At 41.8% G+C, this 22,642-nt stretch overlaps 1 protein-coding gene across 1 annotated transcript in view; it reads left to right on the top strand.

The window, feature by feature from the left end:
* The window catches only part of cfap20dc (CFAP20 domain containing), a gene marked incomplete at both ends in the record, with an annotated part of 39,990 nt that overhangs the window by 2,596 nt on the left and 14,752 nt on the right, over window positions 1-22,642 (top strand). Inside the window, 8 exons of the mRNA XM_080425042.1 lie at window positions 69-141; window positions 1,582-1,696; window positions 1,854-2,007; window positions 2,939-3,082; window positions 9,999-10,139; window positions 12,012-12,373; window positions 20,406-20,762; window positions 21,890-22,072. Coding sequence (XP_080281168.1) covers window positions 69-141; window positions 1,582-1,696; window positions 1,854-2,007; window positions 2,939-3,082; window positions 9,999-10,139; window positions 12,012-12,373; window positions 20,406-20,762; window positions 21,890-22,072 — 1,529 coding nt within the window. The remainder of the gene's footprint in view (window positions 1-68; window positions 142-1,581; window positions 1,697-1,853; window positions 2,008-2,938; window positions 3,083-9,998; window positions 10,140-12,011; window positions 12,374-20,405; window positions 20,763-21,889; window positions 22,073-22,642) is intronic.

Below are 22,642 nucleotides of genomic sequence, written 5' to 3'. Positions count from 1 at the left end.
TTTATTTTATTTCATGTGCTGGCTGTCGCAGTGAATCACATTTCTATGTTGCCTTTTCCTTTTCTCAGTTGGGCTTATTCAAAGATTCTTGGTCCTTCAGGTGAATGTCACTCAATGCAAGGACTTTTCCATAGAGCTTGTGTAAGTACTCTTTAGAAGTCGTACAGGTAGATGTGCAAATCTCCTCAAAGTTCTTGTGATATAGTCAAGTGAACAACTCAGTTGAAAACGCATTTACCTGGAATCAAGGCTCTTGATTCCAGGCAAGGAATCTTAATTGTGTCCTGGTCAGTGCTTGCCCTGAAGAAAATGCTATTTGTTATGGGCAACCGTCACATCAACTATGGTAGATAGATGCTGTCGATAATGCATTAAGATACTGATACGGTAAGGGATGAGGTGTGGCTAGGGACAAGCAGCCAGACATTCATACTACAGTACATGCTTTTTCTAATCAATAATAACTCATTTCTCATTGGTTTCTCATTAATTCAATTGTGGTATTTTGATAGGCCAGTGCTTGTGCTGGGATAACAAAAGGTGCCGACACTGTAGCCCAGTGGTTCTCAACCAGTGGTCCGGGGACCACCAGTGGTCCTTGAGGGGTTTCCAGGTGGTCCCCAGCTAAATGATGAAGAGCTGATAACCAAATGAGCCCTTATTAGATCTTTAACTCTTGAGAGTGTAAAATGAAACCAAATGGACCCTTACGGGTCCATTTGGTTTCATTTTACACTCTCAAAAGTTGAATTATTGTTAAACATCTGCAAGTCTACACAATTAGAGAATGTAGAATAGTCGTTATTTTTGATCATCGTTTGCCTGTTATCTCTCCTATGGTACCAACATCAATACAGCATGGAATTGTGGACAAGATCTTATCCAACGATAACAAAATATTCTTAAGTTTTGGGTCTGAGAGGCTAAATCACATCAAACGGTGGCCCGTGGCTCAAATGCAGAATAAATAATGGACCTTGATATGAACACGGTTGAAAACCACTGCTTTAGCCCATGTGACTGTAAACTGTACATATATACATGCTGCTGGTGCTGCCGTTCCTTCTCCCCATCTCTCACTGCACCCACATTATTTGCCAGATTGTCTCTTGGTCTTTGAATGTATTTTCTTGCTTTTTTTGTTCAGGAACGATGACTGATGATGACTGTCTTTTGCATGATATTAGTCCCTGGCTTGAGTGGGTTGGGGGAATAGCATTACCAAAGCTATCATAGTGAGGATACTGAGAGACAGTGGCTTCCTAGCATCACAAGCCACAGCGGGAAAGCCATTTTCTTTTTTAATTATTATTATTATTATAATTATTTGTGTTATGACAGAGGGAATTATCACAGCACATCTCATCTGTAAAAGTCTAATTTTCGTGTACAGTAGTTGGGGATGTGAGGTGCTAGACTCTGATGTTGTGAAAGCACACAGGCATGTGCTGACTCAACTGCATCAGTGATAATTATGCTGATCATTCTTCTGTAAAAAATGCAGTGTAATATATCTTGGCCTTGACAAGTTTGTGCAACATTACCACCACTTTTTCCTCCGTTCCTTTTGTTTATTAACAGAACAACGGATGCTGGGCATCTGAAAAGAAGATTATACCTATCAACAGTACATAAAGAATTCTCTGCAACACCGCTGCATGCAAGGATACCCTTTGTTGGATTGAAACGAAATGTTGTGAGTATTTGACTCAACCGTGACAGGTTCATTGGCCGTTTCCTTTTAGCTCTACCCGCTATCTGACTAATGCCTCTAAGTGTGTTAAAAGTATTGCGAATGCTATTTCTGTTCAACGTTCCTAACAGCAAGCTAATATTTCCTTCCATTTTGTCAGTGGTCGAGCCTGTGCATCGACCTCGTTTCATTTATTGGAGGTCTGTTCACGAGCACTGCCTTCCTGACACTGGACGGCATCACGGTTTCTGCCGGCTGCAAACTTCGAAGAATCTTCACCATGAAGACAGGGCCTGAAGGAGCGTCAGATGCCGGTAACACAATTGGCCATGGTCACACAAACGATATTAAAGCAGAGCTTTGTGAACACTGCATGCAACAACATACACACTCATACTTTGTGTGTGTGTGTGTGTGTGTGTGTGTGTGTGTGTGTGTGTGTGTGTGTGTGTGTGTGTGTGTGTGTGTGTGTGTGTGTGTGTGTGTGTGTGTGTGTGTGTGTGTGTGTGTGTGTGTGTGTGTGTGTGTGTGTGTGTGTGTGTGTGTGTGTGTGTGTGTGCAAAGGGAATTAATTACAGGCAGGCAGGTAATTTACATATAACAAAAAGAAAAGAGGACCTAAAATGCTCCCTTGAGGGACCCCACATGTTAGTGTTTGTGGTGAGGAGGACATGGACATGAGCAAGCACCATGTTGTCCCAAGGGCCACTCACACAACACAGTCTGCTTGTTTGGATTAATGTATTTATTAATGCCTTTCGCCGCTGTGCCCTTCAAGATCTTGATGTCTTTGAGTTGAGAGACAGAGACAGATGCAGTACTGATGCTGTAGAGACCACGCAGGCTTTCTATGGGCTACTCTTCACGTCCAGCAATTAAGTTGTCTGTTGTGATTCGGGTGATTTGGTCTGATTGAATTTAGAAATAATTTTGAAATAAATGATCTGTAGGCACATGTTTTTTTTGTGTGTGCGATGTGAAGATGGGCAGCGGGATAGGGTTGAGTGTGTGGGGGTTTTAGGCTGAAAACACTGTTTTTCCTGAGAGTATTATGGTGATTTTGCCTAGCTGTGATATTTAGCAGTCTAACTGCTGCAGATTGCTGGTCACCTTTCTGTTCGTCTCTTACCTTCTCTCCTCTTAGAAACTCGATTAGTCCCTTTCACAGTAATAGTTTTGTGAGAAAGTTTAGTTTTGTTCAGTATTAGGATTCAATATTTGTGTATCTTCTTTTCACCCATGCAGACCCATTTCTCATTGGAACTGGTATCATAGACTTAATCCCTCGTAGCTGCCAGTTCCTACCTGATGTCCAACATGTAATCCTGGTATTGAACATGCAGAGGGCACAGCAGACTGATGTGAAGACTGGCCTTGTAGACTCTTGTGGTGAGTACTGTATGAACAAATCAAGCAGGAGCACAGAATGTATCTCGAGAATCGTCCGACCGACCGACTTCAAACTCGGTCACGTGTCGCAGACGACCCGAGGGAGTGCCGTAGACGACCCGAGGGAGTGCCGTGACCAACGGGTATTGCATAACCGGAGGGGCATGCATTCCCAACTGGCATTGTTCCCAACTTCCTGGGTAGACTGGTGCCCTCTAGTAATAATAATAATAATCTCTCATATAGAATGTCTCATGGTATAAAAGATACTTGACTTCAGGCCACACAGCATGACATAAAAAATAACCTAAAAATCACAGCAGCCTTTTATCTGCTTCTGCTGACTTCAGCTGGTTTTATTTTCTAAGTTAGATATGATTATCGATTATACATTATACATTTGACACAATCCATACCCATGAATCAGGGGGTGTACAAATCTAAGCGGCAAAGCATCCTGATACAATGCGTGGACTGTAGAACATTTTTTCAATGAAGAGCTTGTGCAGCGTATGGATTTGTACTTCTGGCATGAAATTCATGTAGCTCTTTTTATTTTTTTAATTTGCACCTTACCCCGCACCCAGAGAAATGCAATTATCTCCTTGTATAAAAAGAGATATGCACCAGTAATTTGGTTTGGCTGTTCCCCACCGCCTCTGTGGCCTTTTTATCAGCACAAATGTATTTGTTCTGACAGCTGTCTAAGTCATGTTGAGTCACCCTGCAGTGCCCATAGAAATGAACGGTAATCACGCACGAGGAATGAGCTCTCATAATTAGTGGTTCTTATTAGCATAACATGCCTAATAATAATTAAATGGATTGGTACTGTATGAAAGTGGCCATCCAATCTAATTGTGTAAAAACCATGCTTGTTGATTACTGATGCTTCAGTACACTTTCAAAGGTGTGAAAAAAAAACACTTTACCTCCATGTGGAGAACAATTTAACCCCTTTTCCACCACTGAGATTCACAAACCATCACAAAGCACTGCAGTATAAAATCACTTCTGTTGTGACATCAGTCAAACTTCAAGCCCCCTACTGTTTGCTGTTTACGCTTTATATTCATTCTTTTACCAGAGAGACTCATGTCTGAATATAAGTGTCTGAGTGGGAGTTGAACTTGAGAAATACGTGGTTTATGCCTTGCCTATCATGTTTCTTGACAGTGTTTCCTGACAATACAACTGTACTGTCAATAATAATAATAATAATAATATTTTCTATAATATTAATATTGTTTATATAGCAGCTTTCATACATAAAATGCATCTCAATGTGCTTTAGACCAAAAATATATATATATAGTACATATTGTCTATCCTGTGTATCCTGAATGAAAGTGTCTGCTCTGATGAAGATCAGATCGAAAGTGTCAATCCCTGTTAGTGTCAGAGGCGACGGCCTAACGAGGTCTGGCACAGATGAAAAGCAGACACCCTGTGCTGTCTGATAGCAGACATTCTGCAGTTAAAGAAAACATCAACTAAAACATTACAGAAAGCTAAATTCATCAACATTTCCTTTTTCTTATCATTATAATTCTCTCTTTTTTATTATAATTTCTCTACTTTTTCTCTAGATTTGTATATGCTTTTCTGCAGCGAAATCTTTACATCTTTACATCTTTTTTGTCAGATAAACCAAAATCAAAACAAACAACAAAGGAGAAAAAACTAAGAAAAACAAACTAAAAAGAAAACATAGGACAATTCGGCAGACATATTAAACAACAGATTAAAATAATTTCTCTACTTTTTAAATCCCATCAAGAGTCATGCATGTACAATTCAAAGTTGTGCCGTCCTACAGCTCAAAGGATTCTTTCAGTTTGTAACTGCCAATGTGAAGCCTAAATGTGTGAGCATTGGTGAATAGCTTTAAAGCAGGGATCTTCAACGTTTTTCAGCCCAAGGAGAAAGGACCCCCTAGCTGAGAGAGATGAAGCAGGGACCCCCACTACATATTGTATAACATTGTGTTGCAGATTAAACCTTTTCACAGATTTCATAGATAGCTTCATATTATACTTGTTTGACGGCACTATCATCAGTGTATGTTGGATTCATTTTAATGTGTATTTTCAGACATTTAACCACTTAAACCCTCAGTAGTAAACTTAACCTTTCACTTTGTGTACTTGGTCTTCTCTTTTTTCCCTCTACACCAAACCTCTTTGCCGAAAATAGAAGCTCACAACGCCTCGCAGTGTGAGCTTGTAGATCTGCTATTTTTGGCTAAAGTTCTCCTCAGAATAGGGATTCTAGGGTTCAATTGGTTCATGTAAAATAATATATCCTATCACACAAAGATTTGTCGTCCCTCCCCCTGTAGTAACTCTGAGGACCCCCTAGGGCTCCCGGACCCCCTGTTGAAGACCCCTGCTTTAGAGAGTAGCTAACGGACCTTTTGATACTTTAGTGTGACGCTGTTGGATGATCATGTAGGCCATTAATTCATTTTTCATTAGAATATGGAGACAAGAGGATTCTGCCCGACAGCAACTATATATCTACAGTGGTTGCAGGTGGTCTCCCTATTCTTCCATTGAGACATTTATAGACCCGGGGGGTCAGGTACTGTAGAACACCTGCCCTATATATATCTCCCCTGGCCAAGCAGAGATTGCCTCTTGGATGAGTGGTAGATGGTTTGAAACCTGGGTAGGACATAAAAGTTACAGATTGCAGCCTTAATGTATCCCTTGACATGGACATACACAGTATGTGGAGTTGTTCCAAACGGACAGAACAGCCCATCAGATAAATCTGAACCTTAAGTGGGTTACTCTAATCTAAAACTAAGCATTTAACATCCACAATTTAAATAATCTAAAACATCTGTGTTATACAAAATATCCACCTGGTCGCATGTGCTGTACAGTTGATTTATTCGACTAAAATGTATTTTGGCGGTGCCTTGATGGCGTCGTAATGGCTGATTTTACACTTGGTTGCATGCTGAAAATAGCCGATCTACAAGCCCACAGAGCATGTAGATCTGCTATTTTCAGAGCACAACACCCGAGCGCAACCAAGCATAAAATGACTTGTCTTTTAGTTCTACTGGATCTCTTCTTTTAATGCTTATGGAGTCCAGTGGCAGTGGGGTTATTTAAACAGCACAAAAAGTCTGTTTCAAAGCTGTTAAAGACATCTCTCCCAGTGGGCTATCCAGTAGCATTCTACAAGATCCTTCTTCTGATTGGTTTAGGTTAACCGGTCTTTGGTGCAATGGAATTATATTCCCAATTTTCAAATGACTTTTGGCCGTAGCTTTCATTCCACAGGTGTGAAGCTTTTGGAACTTTACACAAAAACTATGTTTCTGATATCCTGTGATATGATCTCAGTGTAGGATGAGGTTTCCTTTTATAAGCATTGGTAGGTGTTTTCTTTTTCTTGTCTTTTTTTTTACAGCTGCTTCTTTGTGTTGTTGCATTTCCCATATGAACCCAGCAGCACCAGATCAGACAGCCAGTGGCAGGTCAGCTCGTTCACGCAGACTCAAGATCCAGGATTCCTCCCACATAGCCTTTGGCTCCAGAGTTTCAGGACCTCCTCCGCAAACCGGGAGGAAGAATGGTGGACCGTCAGATGGAGTGGATGGAGGGACGACAGGCCATTCCCAATGCACAGTAAATCTTTGCCGAGTAACACTTGGGTGTTTATTCTATTTTATTTATAAGATGCTGCACAAGTATTTGTTGTTGGTTCTATTATCTTCTGCAGAGACATGAGTAGGAAACAGACTTAGAAATAATACTGAAAAGTCATTGGCTCGGATTGGTTCTTCCTTTTTTGGTAAATAATTCAAACCCTTTTCATACTATATTCCAACGTAACTTTATTTTGGGGGTTTTATCCTCTTTCTTGCACTGTTGGTTCACTGTAACAGAAAAGAGGAAGAAATTAACTAAATTAAATTGATACAGCTGTCTAAATGTGAACCCATTGCTCATTATCTGGTCCCCAAGTTGGACTGGCTTGAAATGGACATAATTTTTCAAAAGTAAACCATGTAACTAACCCCATCCCTTTCCTGGCCTAACAATAGATAAAGAGGCGCATGTGCGTATGTGCCACACACACGCACACACGCACGCACACACGCACGCACGCACGCACGCACCCACGCGCACACACACACGCACACACACACACACACACACACACACACACACACACACACACACACACACACACACAGGTTTCCAAAGGCATCCCCGCTTTCAGTTAAAATGACAATTGCCACAGGGACCTTTATTTTGTAAGTTTTACCTAGTTACTTCTCAGACTGAAATGGAATGGATATTACATAAATGCTAACTATGACAAAAAGGCCTGGAATCAGGTACATGTGCCAAATGTCTATTAGGAAGCTGTTCAGGTGTTTAATTTATTATGAACTGAATTTCATATCAGGGACCATTTTCTACACTAATTTAATTAAGAATTTCATCTCTAGAGTCATTGTAGTAGTCTATATTTGTACCTCTGTGAAATATCACTGCTTTATACTCACTACTAGTTATCGTCAAGAAGAAAGTAGAAAATTATTCTTTACAAGTCTGCTATAAATATTTAAGGATCACTCCGGCTTGGCTGCAGAGCTCCAGCAATTGGCCGTGTTCGCGGGTTGGAAGCTGGTTGGGGAGAGCGATCTCTGGAAGGGATAGTTTTTCCACCACACACATTATACCCTCCTGGTGAAACTCCTCACCATCAGGAGAAAAGAAGCACTTGTATCTGAGGAGACTAGTGGTTGTCTCACTATAGGGCTGCAACAGTTAATCAAACTAATCGATTAGAAAACATAATCGATCATTTTATGTTTTGGACATGTCTTGATAGGGAATAATTTTCAAAAAATATCAAAACAATTTGAAAATAGCTGATCTACAAGAGAGAAAATGCCTTTATCAAAAGCGATTTACAATGTGCATTACATTCACAGCGGAGGAAACCATGCAAGGCACCAACCTGCTCATTGGGAGCATCTCGGGCGCGTGAGATCAAACATCGTATCGAGACTATCTCTCCACCCAACATATTACATATGTTTGGGCAATGACCACACACATATGAAGTATGTTGGGTGGAGAGATAGTCTCTTCACTTAGAGAACAAAGGTTACAGCGTAACCGAACGTTGTAGATCGGCTATTTTCACCAGTTTTGCACAACACCATTATGTGACAAAGCATAAATTAACGCTTAAGTGATTAATCGATTCGTTGATATATGATTTTTTTAATATTAAAAAACACGCTTGAAAAAGTAACTGATAGAATAATCACTAAGAAAATAATTGATAGTTGCAGGCCTATAACTCTCACCAGACCAAGCTGTAGGGGCTGGCAGAATGTGTGTGCAAGAGCTACCAACTTAAGCAGCTCTCCTTCTTTTGCTATGCCTCTCAGTGCCCCACCTTTAGCGCTGGAACAGACCCAACATGCTCTCAACATACACCGAGTGGAAACCAGAGTGAGAAATCTTCTCTTGGAGAGCCTTGTCAAGCACTCCATGGGAATGGAACTGAATTTGAACATATAGGTAAGGTAATAATATTCCTGCTTTAGTTTTAGATCCGCTCTGAGCATTGCTGTTCGTTCCTTCCAACACTTTCCATTGTAGCTCCCAAACAAGATACCTTGAAAACGGATCGCCTCTGATAGTGATCCTATGGCCCTTTTTTCTAGTAGTGCTACTATTAAGCCAGTTTTTACTCTTGCACACAAAATACCTCAAAATCTGGTCGGATATTCATCAAACATGGCCTTTTCTCTCAGGACACCCTTAAGCCAGAAAGCACTTTCTAGCTTATTTTTCTTAATTATGGTACTTTATTGCATTTCAGTTTGAAACCCTCCGATATTGTTTACAATATACTGTATATGTTGATCCTTCAGTGAATATACAATACCCCCCACTCTACAAAAAAAGTATTTACTTTTTTTTTGTTTTTTTGTTATCCCACTAGTGAGAGTGCGAGGCTGTAATGATGGCAATGTTGGTAGCTTTCGAAACACTTTGGTCCATTTGGGTGTAGCTAGTAGGGCTGTTAGACTCTAATTGTCTTGTTAAATAGAAGAAGCATGCCCTCCTAGTGCCACCAAACATGCTCTCATCATCCATTAGACAAGCTCCTAGGTGTAGGCACTGATATGCCTCATTACTAACCTCATTGAGAGCTTGGAGGTCCATTTAGCTGTTCTTATCAATGATGAACAAAACCTCCTAACTCCACTTTTTGTTTTGTTTTTGCCATTTTCTGAAAAATGTACATTTTGGAGTTAGCTGGACAGCAGAGACATATAGTATGATATTGCAAATCATGTATTTGAATGTCATATACTATAGTTGATCCAACTAAACCAAAAAAATCTTTGGGGGCTTGTTCATATAATTATGATCAAGTAATAGAATATATACATTTATTCTAGACTTTGTAATAGAGTACACTGTAATTTGAGCATGATGGAATGGCCAAAAGGATGATTAGAATGTCTTAACACAGCTGATCATATCAAGGTTTGCTCTATTCTGCACTGATGGGCAGTAAAGAGCTTGGTTACGGAAATGATGGGAGTTTTTATTAATGGGAATTTCCATGTTACTTAGTGAGACCACTGATGCTATTCTGGCAAGAATTCAAAACCTTGTCATTTGACCGTTTTGGTTTTGAAAGCTTTCTAATGTTGAAAATGCTGTTTATAGTAAGACTACAGCCTCATCCCCCAAAAGACAGACAGGGATCTAAGAAGAGGATCCACACTGCAGGCCGAGAGAGGCTTGCATCCTCAGGTGGGTCAAATGCTTTAAATGTAATTTTCTCCATGTCTGTTTGGTTATGTTGTATAGCGCACCGAATTGATGGTTATGTTTATAATGTGTTCTGGTGCTCTCAGTGCCACGTTCTCCAGATGCTGTGGCTGGTGGCCATAGTGACCGGCGTGAGGCCAGGGAGACATCCACAACGTCACTGTGCAGAGGAGAGAGCAGCCGACGACCTTTGACCCCGACGGAGATGACAGGAGTTCAAACATCAGGTCAGGCTCGTCTGCCATAAATAGAGATATCTATGCCGGCGAGAGACGGTGGCAAGAACACAAGCACATGCTCAGACTCTGATGCCGATGATTAGGACGGAGAAAGCGACAGACAGTCGAGTGCATGCATGCTGAATGATATTATTTTTGTTATTGCTATTCTTTTACTGTTAATGTATCACTTGCACACAGTGCATGGGGTAACATTAGTCTGATTTTATACTCTATACACAGTTCAGTTTTATATATAAGACATCAGGTGGGATTTAAATGTGAGCACACCCCACTGCCCTCACAAAATGAGCCCGACATGAGTGCTGAAGCTCGTTTATATGCGGTTCCCCATGGCAATGACGACCCCTTTGCAGTGGCCCTGCCCACTGACTGAAAGCGCTAAGTTCATTAATGGTAATGTGGCAGATTAAATAAAAGTCAGAGGGACATCTCCCGGGCCCACGGTTCAAACAGTGGGCAATTAAAGACAAGTGATTACACTGTCCAGATCTTCAAAGGTGTGCTGTGTTTTTTCACTCAGTGAGATGGAGAGATGTGTCCATGTTTGATCTCAGGCCTGTTATCCAATATAAGGGTTGAATATTGAGCCGTACACTTTAAATTCCAGTTGGACACTCGAGAGGGGATTATTTGTTAAGTTAAAAACCTTTTAATGCTTTTCAGTGCTGTGGAAATACACAGTAGTACTGCTTTTATTGAAATTACTATTAGCCATTTGTGCTACAAATTTGCTACAGACTTGGTGGTCAAGCTGCCATGAGGCAGTTCATACCTGTGGTTTATTTTGTCAACTTGGAAGCAGCACTGATGAAAACTAAATAAAAACTGAATAAAAACCAAACCAATTTCGTCAACAAATAAAAACTAGACTAAAATGATAGTGAGGGACTAGTGGAGAAGAGATTCAGTAGAACTATAAGACAAGTCAATTTATGTTTGGTTGCGCTCGGGTGCTGCACTCTGAAAATAGCAGATCTACGAGCTCACAACGCGTCGCAACGCGACGCATTGTGAGCTTGTAGATCTGCTATTTTCAGCATGCAACCAAGTGTAAAATCAGCCATCACGACGCCATCAAGGCACCGCCAAAATACATTTTAGTCGACTAAATCAACTGTAGATTTAGTCGAGTATAATTGTATGATATTTAGTCGACTAAAACTAGACTAACAGCAAAACATTTCAGATGACCAAAAATATAAAAGACTATGACTAAAAACTGAATCAAAAATTGCTGTCAAAATCAACACTACTTGGAAGGACGTAAAACTGTGTCTGTGAACAGTGATTCATTGTCAGAGTGAGCCCAGCGCTTTGCCAAGGGAACAGGCTCTCTCTGTACACTAGAGTTGGTGCATTACTATTGTTTTCAGCACATCTAGCTCCTCTTATGCATATTTCAAATTTTCATTAAGGCATTAGCATTGCACTGCCATTAACAAAGCAGCCAAAAATACATCTCTGCCGTAGAAATTAATGCGCTGGCTCTTGTAGCCCCTCATGGAATTCATTTCAGTCCTCCATATTGTGATTAGGAAATTATTTGCATATATTGAAAATGAACTGAGAGTAACAAGAGCCCTGTGATGAAGAAATGAATAAGGATTTATTACTTGCTGTAATTAGATTTCTATCATTATTCTCTATTCCGTCCCTTTGTCACAGGAGGAGCACAAGAGGCGTGTTGCTCGTGCATTTTGATTTGGAGTGCTTACTAATTAATTTCATTGTGTGTAGACTTCAAACCACTAATTCTTTGTTTTCTGTTTCAAAGTAATACTTTATTAATGCTTCGGTCAAACCCATTAAGAATGATAAATTAACAAATTAATGTGTTATTTTCCACATTTTACTTAGATGAGTTGCTGAACCACACACATGCTACTGAACACGCTAGATCCTCCACCAACCTTGTGGAATCCTTATCCTCCCGCCGGTCCAGTCCAGCATTCTATTCTGGCACACCAGTCCAGACCAGCGTTTGTGAAAGTGATGAGTCGACACCTGAGCCTGAACTCACACTGGAGGAGGAGGAGGAGGAAGAGGAGGAGGAAGTTTTCACTTTCTCTTCACAGCCTCACTCAGCCAGGCGGGTGCAGGGCCACGGCGGTGGTGAGCAAGAGAGGATAGAGACCAGTCATTATGACGTTCAGATGAAAACAACGAGGTGCAATGGAGCCCAGCCTGAAGACGACTTTGTAGCTAGTGAAAGTGATGAGGTATGTCTGCTGTGAGCAAAACACTGCCGCTCACACACACACACACACACACGCACACACACACACGTGCACGCACACACACACACGCACGCACGCACGCACGCACGCACGCACGCACGCACACACACACACACACACACACACACACACACACACTCTCTCTTTCTCGAGCTTAATACACTGTCTGGGATATGACCATAAGATATGCTGCTCAGGCAGTGAGAGTAATGAGCTTACTATAACTACACCTCATGTCTCCCTGGGGGCACAATACATGTGTACATAATCACATTTATCATCCTTGGCAAATAACAAAATACAAAGATGTATGATCCCACAATGCAGTATGTGATTTTTTTTTTTTCACAAAAATGTGTTACATCTAATGATGGATTCAATTATTCAGAATTAGGATCTTATAAATAGTCAAATTGATCATTATAAATCTATTCTAAATTTAGCAAACGTTTATGCCTCTTGTCTTGGTGTTAATGCCATGCATAGCATTCTGTGCAAAGGCCAATCTCGCTTACCGACGTTTTCGTGAGGTTTGTAAATCATTGCTTGTAATCACTGTATGACTCTCTCTCTCTCTCTCTCTCTCTCTCTCTCTCTCTCTCTCTCTCTCTCTCTCTCTCTCTCTCTCTCTCTCTCTCTTGCCTTTCTGTCAACAGCCCTGAGGCTGTCTCTTTTTCTGTCTCTCGCTCTCTGCCATATTCTCTCTGTCATGGATAAATAATGTGTAAAATGGTCGTATATGAGATTACTGTTTCTGCTTTTACCACAGCCACCTGTGAAAGACCCCAATTGTTGTCAGCAACATTTGATTACAGTTATTCTATTCCCACTGTGAAATAGCGCTGCTTCATGCTGTAAATACGCTTTTCATGGTCCATCTAGGCCAGTATTTCATTGGATTTTAGGGCCATTTTCAGAGGCTGGAAATGTTGTTTAGTAGCCCTACACTGTGAGGGGGACAGCATAGAGGTCATTCAGTTTATATTAATACTGAAGTGAAGACACATTCCATGTGTAGAATATAAAATAAAAAACTGAGTTTGCGCTTGAATTATCCTTCAGTCATATCCTAGATAATAGATGTATTAATTATATCTAATCTAAGCCATTAAAGTACTGTATATTAGTGTTATGTTATTGTGGCTATATTTTTTTTTTTACTTCACTATAGCATCATGTGTGCACATCATACATGTGTATAAAATCAACAGCAACAAAAACATGTTATTTAGTTGTTGGTCTATCCCACTCCTGAGGGAAATCATTTCATCTTGAAGCCACATAAGCTGTGCTCCAGTTAAATAGGCTAGTGTGATTGATGTTCCTGACACTACGTTTCTGTCTCAGCCCAAACTACTCTGTGACAATAACACATTCTGTTACCCTGTTTCACTTTCCCTTTTTGTTTGTTTACCCCACTTAATGACTTTTGGCACCATTTTAATGTACAATGGAAGACTATACACCAGCCTGCAGCAAAGGAATGACACTATCACGTATCTTTTTGTCCATAGGATCTCATTTGATTAAACGCCCCAGGAATGCAGGTTGTGTTAGGAAATTAAAAGTCCATCACCAACATGTATTGAAATATAGCTTTACTCTCAAATTAAGTAAAAACAGAGTTTCCACTTTCACCTTACAGTAGTTTCACATAGGCAGACGATTGGTATCTGCGAGACCAATCGCTGGCATCCCTGTTTTGGGCATGTCATTGTAGGCTAAATACATTTGAAAATCTTTGAAAATCTTTCAAAAATAGCCGATCTACCTAGCCTGTAAATTGGCTATTTCCACAAGCAGTTTGACATTTATTGAAAAAGTCTGAAAAATTACACATTTTGAATATTTTAGAAAAGAGGCCTTAAGGCCCGGGCCGCCGGCGTAGTGGTCCAGGCACCCTATAGGCTGCAGTGTCAGCCTGACAACGTGTCGCAGGTTCGAGTCCCGATCCCGACGACCTTTGCTGCGTATCATTCCCCATCTCTCTCCCCATTTCCTGTCAGTCTACTGTCCTATAAATAAAGGCATAGAAGCCCCCCAAAAATAATCTTTAAAAAAAAAAAGGAAAGGGACCTTAAGTGGTTAGTTGTATTTTGCAGTAATGTGTGGGCACAGTACAGTGGCAGGGACATGGGGAACAGAAAGTGAGGATGAGTACATAGCATGTGGTGTACCAGTTACCAGAAATACAGATACGCACACACACACACACACACACACACACACACACACACACACACACACACACACACACACACACACACACACACACACACACACACACACACACATGCATGCCGGAATGGGAATAATGTTGCTTGCAGCCTTTATTTTTTATTTTATTTTATTTTCTCTCGCTCATTAAATCTACTGTTATCGCTCCATTCTACTGAAGAATGTGTTCAGCTATTAATCTGGAGCCCTATTGAAGCTCTGTTGAAGAAGTTGTCAGAAAGAGACGTGTACATATAAATAGAATAGAACATTTTAGATGTGGTCTGAAAAGGAATCCCATATGCCCTTTTCACAAGGGTGTCCTCATTAAGATTAATATACTGTATACTCGGTTGTACCAAAACACTCAGATTTCAAGCCGTATCTGCAACAGATATGGATAAGGTTGAAGTTAATACCCAGTGCCACGTCATTTGGGATACACCAGCCCTGGGCTAATTGATATTTCATACTTTTTAATAATCAAGAATTAAGAGGAATTAATTTGTCACTCATACAGGTACAAGCAGCCAAATGTTTTATTCCATTTATTTGCGACAGTTTGTGCTTTGCTCAGCTCGCAGCCTTATCTTCTTTCTAGGACTTGCATCAGTCCCTTGCAGTTCTTGTCTTTCATTAAACATAGAGAAATATTTATGGCAAAAACCAACTCATGACATTTCTCTGTATATGTTGAGTTGTGTAAGTTAAGATACATCGTACGGCGAGTAAAACTTTATTCTACTTTCAGCAGATTTGTGTTGATTCAACGTAGTAAAAAAAGACAGATGAAGTCATTGATCCACAATCAATATGTATGTTATGTTAATACTGTACATACAATAACCTGGCCACTGATGCACAGACACACGCATCCAGTAAGACATAACATGCTCTACATACACACACCAGCACTTAACCACTTACAACGTTCAACCTGGTAACCTGGTGTCCATATTTTGGCCATATGTCATTATAGGAAATATAATTAACTAAAATAGCAGATTTGTCGTGCCACGATGTGATGCGTTGTGAGCTTATAATAGAGCTGCTATTGTCGCCATTTTTGTATGATGCCATTATACGACAAAGTATAAAATAAGGCTTAAGTGGTTCATGTGTGTTTTGAAGAAAACAGAAAATGGCGAAAATGTTTGATTTTACAACCTACGGTTCAAGATTTATAGGCCAAAACACGAATTGCCCTGTTATAGCGCCACCATAGACAGACAGACAGACAGACAGACAGAAAGACTCACAGGGGTGAAAACATAAACGTTCGACAAAAAAATGCAACTGAATAGAATCTAAATGACTGTAAAACTCAACAAAGAGAACATTTGTATAGTATGATAAAAGTAAAAAAAGACACAAAAATAAGGAAATAAAATTGTACTAATATATACATAATATACAATCAAAGTAGTAGTGAGGGGATGATCAGAAGAACTTGTGGTGTTTTGTTGCAAGAGAAATGAATGGCCAGAGAAAGAGAGAGAAAGGATATGTGTCATGTGACTGGGGAAGAGTCAGACAGGTCAGACACCAGGCACATCCAAAATCAATATTTGAAATTGCTGAGAGATGCTGATTCGTTGACATTCACTCTTGATGTAATTATGCCACTTTCTAGAGCCTCTTTAATGGACAACTGAGGGCAAATGGTGCGTGATCTCTGGACAGGTTCTGGCTATTAGACTGGCATTAGGCTGGCGTTTTAAGAGGGAGGTTGTAAATTCAGTCAAAAGTGGGCCAAGGGATGGTTCATATTTTGTTTCTCTAAAAGAAATGTATAAAATAAATATCACAATATTACTAAATCAAATATCTCAATATTGATATTGTGATGATATGGTATTGTGACAATAGTATCTATTTTCTTTTTAATTCTTCAAAAATATACAGAAATTGACAAAATAATAAATATATTTCCAATCCTTCCTTATACATACTTGATAGCCTACATATTTATACAGCTAGATAATCCTAACAAGTCTGAACACACTGTGCAAAAGAACAAACAAAAACTAAAAATGAGTCAATTAGGGCTGTACATCAAGTACATTGATTGCTGAGAGAACAAATGATTTTCTATGCCTTGTGACTTTGATTTTGCGCTGCAGGGCTCTGCCCCTTGGTTGACTACATAGTTGCTTTTTAAAGTTGATGAGGATCTGATTAGCCTTATTCAGAATAAGGTCAGTGTGACGCTAAGCTACTGGCATCCAATCAATCTCAAAGATTCCTACTGGCCATCTTGATCATGCACTGAGCTTTGGTTTTGTCTAGGGTGCATATTCTCCAAAGCACGCGTCAGATGGAAGGATGGAATACTGCAAGATACTGTGTGGTGCTAGAAAAGTTGTAAAGGGCATCTGTCAACATTATAGTTGACATAACATTCTCTCTTATAGACCCAATGCTTTCCTAATGGGAGAACCGGTGGGCGGACCACCGCCCCGTCATTATGTCTCAAACATAACCATAAACAAACCCGATACGCCCAAATATTGTGGCTGTGGGTGTCGCTCTCTTTGGATAAGTAGTTCGACATGTATGAGGGTTTTGAGGGCACTGAGGGCAATGTCTCTTTGACTATCTAAAGGCAGCTCTCCACCGCACCGATATCGTCCCGACTCGGCGGCGCGAGGCGTTGGAAAGCGTCTCCTACCGACAACCTGCCGACAACTTGTTAGTAGATAGCGTCGTTCCGTCGGGTCGGGACCTCTAGCTATCTCGTCGACCGCCAACCGAACATGTTCGGTCGGGAACCGACAGCCGCGTCGTTAGCCGAGGGGTGGTGAAAAGGGGGGAGAGAGGGGGTTACAGGCTCCATCGAGCTATGGTGCAGACGACGCACATTGCCCGTCGCACATTTGAACTAGATACCATATTCTCAACTCTCAATTCCGATACCGATCGATCAACTCCAAAGCAACAAAACAACTGCAAGCTCCGGTGTTGCCAGATTATGTGAGTGAAACAAGCGACCAGGTCTATGAAAACAAGCCCAAAAGAAGCGACCTGTTTTACCACTTGAGCCCTATTACATCAGCTATTTAAAAGAAAATAATCTTGAAAGCAAGCCCAAATAAGCAACTACACTTCAGAAACAAGCCCAAACAAAAGCAACCTGCAACTATGAATATTTACAAGCGACTTTACAGGAAAACAAGCCCAAAGTCGCATATAATTAGCAGACCTGGCAGGCTGTTGCAGACCAGCGCTGCCAGCTCTAATGCATGCGCACAACTACTGTATGAGGCGTCGGCCGACAGTTTGTGCTGAACTAAATGCCAACTTTTGCTAACAGACTGCCAGTCTGTTGTAGTCTGAAGTAGTCTGAAGTAGTCTGTTTGGTGGATAGTCACCTTTAAATACCAGTACCAGTGATATTTGCTTAACCCTGTTCTACCCAGAGCCATCCCAAACTAGCAAAGTGTGTTGGTATTAGGTGGGTCATGGGCTTTAGGCAGAGAAGTAGTCGTATCAGTTTGTTTTGGGAGGTCTGAATTTAGTTTTTGGTGACATTGAGATGTTGGAGAACCAAGAAGTGCAAGCATAATCAAGATCGCAGTGAATGAGGGCTCCATCTAGAGACTTGAGAGCACTTTTGTTGACAACAGAGCTGCCGAAAAATCTTGTTCTTTGATTGACTTTCTCGATCACTTTTGATGCCATTTTTTCACCCGTCAGTTTGTTGTCAAGAATACAGGTAGCCTCTTCTTTGCTTGAGATTACTACTGTATGAACAACTCTGACCTTGAAATCATTTGCATTGCTTTGATTTGACCCAAAAATAATGGATTCTGTGTAACCACGGTGTAATGACAAGTGCAAGTATGGAGTTCAGAACTGAGGGTTTCCTCGACTTGCTTTTTGTCATCGCCCGAGACCAGGAGTGCTGAGTCATCAGTGAACAAGAACAAATTGCAGTTGCTGGCTGCCTTCATGTCGTTAATGTATGGGCATAAAAAGGACAAAGACTGACAGATACTAGTGTACAGAGATCTCCATATAATGGCCATAAAAGGGACACGGGTAGACAGACAGATACAGAGATCTCCATATAATGGGCATAAAAGGGACACGGGTAGACAGACAGATACAGAGATCTCCATATATGGGCACAAAAGGGACACAGGTAGACAGACAGATACAGAGATCTCCATATAATGGCCATAAAAGGGACACAGGTAGACAGACAGATACAGAGATCTCCATATATGGGCACAAAAGGGACACAGGTAGACAGACAGATACAGAGATCTCCATATAATGGCCATAAAAGGGACACAGGTAGACAGATAGATACAGAGATCTCCATATAATGGCCATAAAAGGGACACAGGTAGACAGACAGATACAGAGATCTCCATATATGGGCACAAAAGGGACGCAGACAGATCGGTACAACAGGTACTCTGACAAGGCCCGGCACTATGACTCAGACATATCGGTAGGTGTGGGGGCCGCGTGGCGGCCCGAACCTTTAGTATCCTCCTATAATTTGACTAACCTCTGTGGTGGTGTCTTGGGAGATCAAACTGCGCATGCGTCGCATCCAATCCAAACACCCATTGTGTGTGTGTGTGTGTGTGTGTGTGTGTGTGTGTGTGTGCTCGCGCCGTGTGCAGGGTTGCCAGGTTTCACGCGAGAAACAAGCAACAATGTCGCTGAAAAGCAGGCCACACGCAGCGAGCCCTACAAGCAACAAGGTCTATGCAAAGAAGGCCACACGAAGCAAGCCCTTCGCCCTTCACACATATACATTGCCTCTTGCAAAACAGCCGCTCTACAAGCTCACAACGCCTCCCCACAACCACCTGCACGTTCACAACCACGCCAAAAACACACTACCACCAACATTGGCCCTAAACCGATTACAATAGGCGAACATGGCAACACCAACTCACATTCCAATCACTACGAGCCCTTCACCTTAGCAAGCCAACAACAGCCAGCAACTTCAGAGACACGACTTGGGTCCACGGCCGTGTATGCGTGGACACGCACGTGCGCATGCACGTTGGGGAGGCACGTGTCACAATGTACATTATTTGTGTTTGCGCGACGCCCGTGTGTGTGTTCGCGACGGGCCACGGGCCGCATGAGGATGTACCGTGGTGTGTATATGCGCGGGTGTTTGTGTGTGTTCTCTGCCTCCACGACGGGATGTGCGTGTGTGTGTGTACACACTACACCATTGGTTCACAAAGTGGGGTCCGGGGACCCCCAGGGGTCCTTGAGGGAGTTCCAGGGGGTCCCCAGCTAAATGATAGATTAGGCACCAAATGGACCCTTATGGGTCTGTAACTCTGAGAGTGTACAAATGGAACCAAATGGACTCTAACGGGTCCATTTGGTTCCATTTGTACACTCTCAGAGTTAAATTAACATACATTTTACGATATAAACTGGGGTCCAAGGGATAGAAATGCCATTAAATGGGGGTCCGTAGCCCTAATGCATGTCAAACTGGGGGTCCTTGAAATTAAAATGGTTGAGATTCACTGCTAGAGCCGTAAAAAAGTCTTCTCTTATGGGGGTCCCTGGCATATCTTTTCAAATGGGGGTCCGCGGGCTAATAAGTGTCAATTTGGGGGTCCTTGCCATGAAAATGTTTGAGAACCACTGCACTACACAGTACAAACTCACTTTCGATCCCTGATAAACTGTCTGTTCTCAGCGCATAAGCCAAACTGCACACTTTGGGTGCTCATATCCCCCTACGGGTATGGTCTAGTACTATAATAATACCTATGTTATATGCAGGCTTTATTTCTATCTATTTCAGGATGAGATTTACACCAAGTTCTTCCATCAGAGGGCCAGTGTTGGCTCCAGCCCGACCACCGTCAGATCTCCTGATACAGCTGGGCATCTCCAACCTGGGTGTCATGGCACTGACCAGACATCGCCCGAAGAACTTCGCCCAACCACCGCCGACATCCTCCATCAGTCCAGCAGAAGAGCTGAGCCAACTGGGATGGTCCCAACCCGCTGTCTGTCGCCTAACAGCAGCACACAGATCCTAAGGGACTGCTCTGCTGGACCACAGTTAGCAAGTACCGCCCTGCACCGGAGTAAGAGTACATCACTTTGTAGGAGATTCCTACAAGAGGTTTCCCTGGAAGATGGCAGATTACACAAGGTACCGCTTTGCGTTTAGTGTTCAGCTAATCATTGTGCTTCCTCCACACAGCTCCACAGCCTTGTTGTGGGGAGGGGGGAACATCATTTTCGACTTTCTATTTCTGTCATTTTCATTTTCATTTCATTTTGTTGTATGAAGTGAACAGCCATCACTCCAAATTACCTTCACTGTGGGATGCCTAATGAGTTTGACTGAGCAACCACGTCTGTTGGCAGAATGCAGTTGCATGCGTCGATGTAGTTTTCTTTTCCTTTATTATTTTCCCCCCTTCTTTTTATTGATAGCTCACACTCAAGAAATTCGGAAAAGATTAAATGGATGAAAGAGACATTTCTCTGTCAGTCCTCTCACATTTTCCATTGCATAAAATCTTTTGAAACTGTGACCAGAAACATGGCAATATTTAGACAGGTCAAGGAAAAGGATTGGCCACTTGCAGCACATTTATGCTTACCGCGAATCAAAGCAAATTTTATCAAGCTTTGATTAAAAAATAAATGTTTAAAAAATAGATAAAAAATAAATTAAAAAACGATTCTGCTGGAAACTGTGGCTGAAAAAAGGACCCTGTGTTGACAGAATGGATGTGGCAGTAAGTGCATGTCGGACTGTGGGTGGTCTGGTCTGTAATCTTCTAATCTGTGAAAGGTGTGTGTGTGTGTGTGTGTGTGTGTGTGTGTGTGTGTGTGTGTGTGTGTGTGTGTGTGTGTGTGTGTGTGTGTGTGTGTGTGTGTGTGTGTGTGTGTGTGTGTGTGTGTGTGTGTGTGTGTGTGTGTGTGGGGGGGGGGGGGCGGGGGGCTTATTAAATGCTCAACCTTGTTTTCAGCCTCTGATGGCATGACATGTCATGTCTAGCTGCCTCTCCCCTGCCCAGCCACATTCAGCTGGGCTGTGCGTGCTGCTGTAAGTATCCAAAAAGGATTTGCAAGCGGATCTGTCACACTGTGCTAAGGAGGATTTCAGAGCTATAGGTCTGTCTCTCCTTGAGGGGGGGCCCCTGCTCCTGTTGAAAGGATCCAAGATCAGAGGACAGTCAAGTGGAGAGATCACAGTACCACAGGGTGGTCTGTCAACGTGCCACCGCGTCCCACGCTCACCTCCTCCCATGCGGTGACATAACCCAGCGTTCCCTGGTAGTCAAAGGGGCTCCAGCCCACCGACCTGGCAGGCAGCATACAGTGAAAGCTGTGATTGAAAGGCTGTCAGGGAAAGATGACACGGTGTTTGTTTCCTTCCCTGGAGCTCTGTCCCATCGACCGCCATTGATTCTCAACACTGGGCTTTTCCTGCGCCTCTTGTCAGACAAAGCAAGTTGCCATAGGATTCTGGGAAATCAATAGCTGTACTATTAAAAGACATTTCCTCAGAGATTCAGGGCAATGGCCTATGTTCAACCTTGTGTCAAGCTCTGAATGAATCCACAGTCCACTGCTATTAGTACTTAAAGGAGTAGTTCACCCAAAAAGTGACTTATTTTCTATCCATTACACACCCCATGAAGCCTTGAATTCATGGAGATTCTTTAGTTTTTGTCGCATTCCTAAGCCAATAATTTGATGACCGGCGGAAAGATGCTAATGTCTCCGGTAGGAGACTCAAAGAGTCTCCATTAAAGGAGAATTTTGGACTAAAGTTTTCTTACCTTTTCTATGACGTTATGATATCTTAGTATGAATGGTACAGTAGAAAAATTTCATAACTCCACCCCTGAGCCGCCACCAGCTTAAAAGGTGCACGGATAGGCCTTAGGTTAGATCACATATTTTAATAGCTTTTTTTTTTATTTATTTTTTTTAGATCTGACGTTCATAGTGACAGAACACTATGCTGTGGCGGCTCAGGGGTGGAGTTATGAAAATGTTCTACTGTACCATTCA

The sequence above is a fragment of the Gymnoscopelus braueri genome (assembly GCF_963280865.1).
Source record: "Gymnoscopelus braueri genome assembly, chromosome: 3".
NCBI classification, from domain to species: domain Eukaryota; kingdom Metazoa; phylum Chordata; class Actinopteri; order Myctophiformes; family Myctophidae; genus Gymnoscopelus; species Gymnoscopelus braueri.
This window is presented reverse-complemented; position numbering and strand designations above follow the sequence as displayed.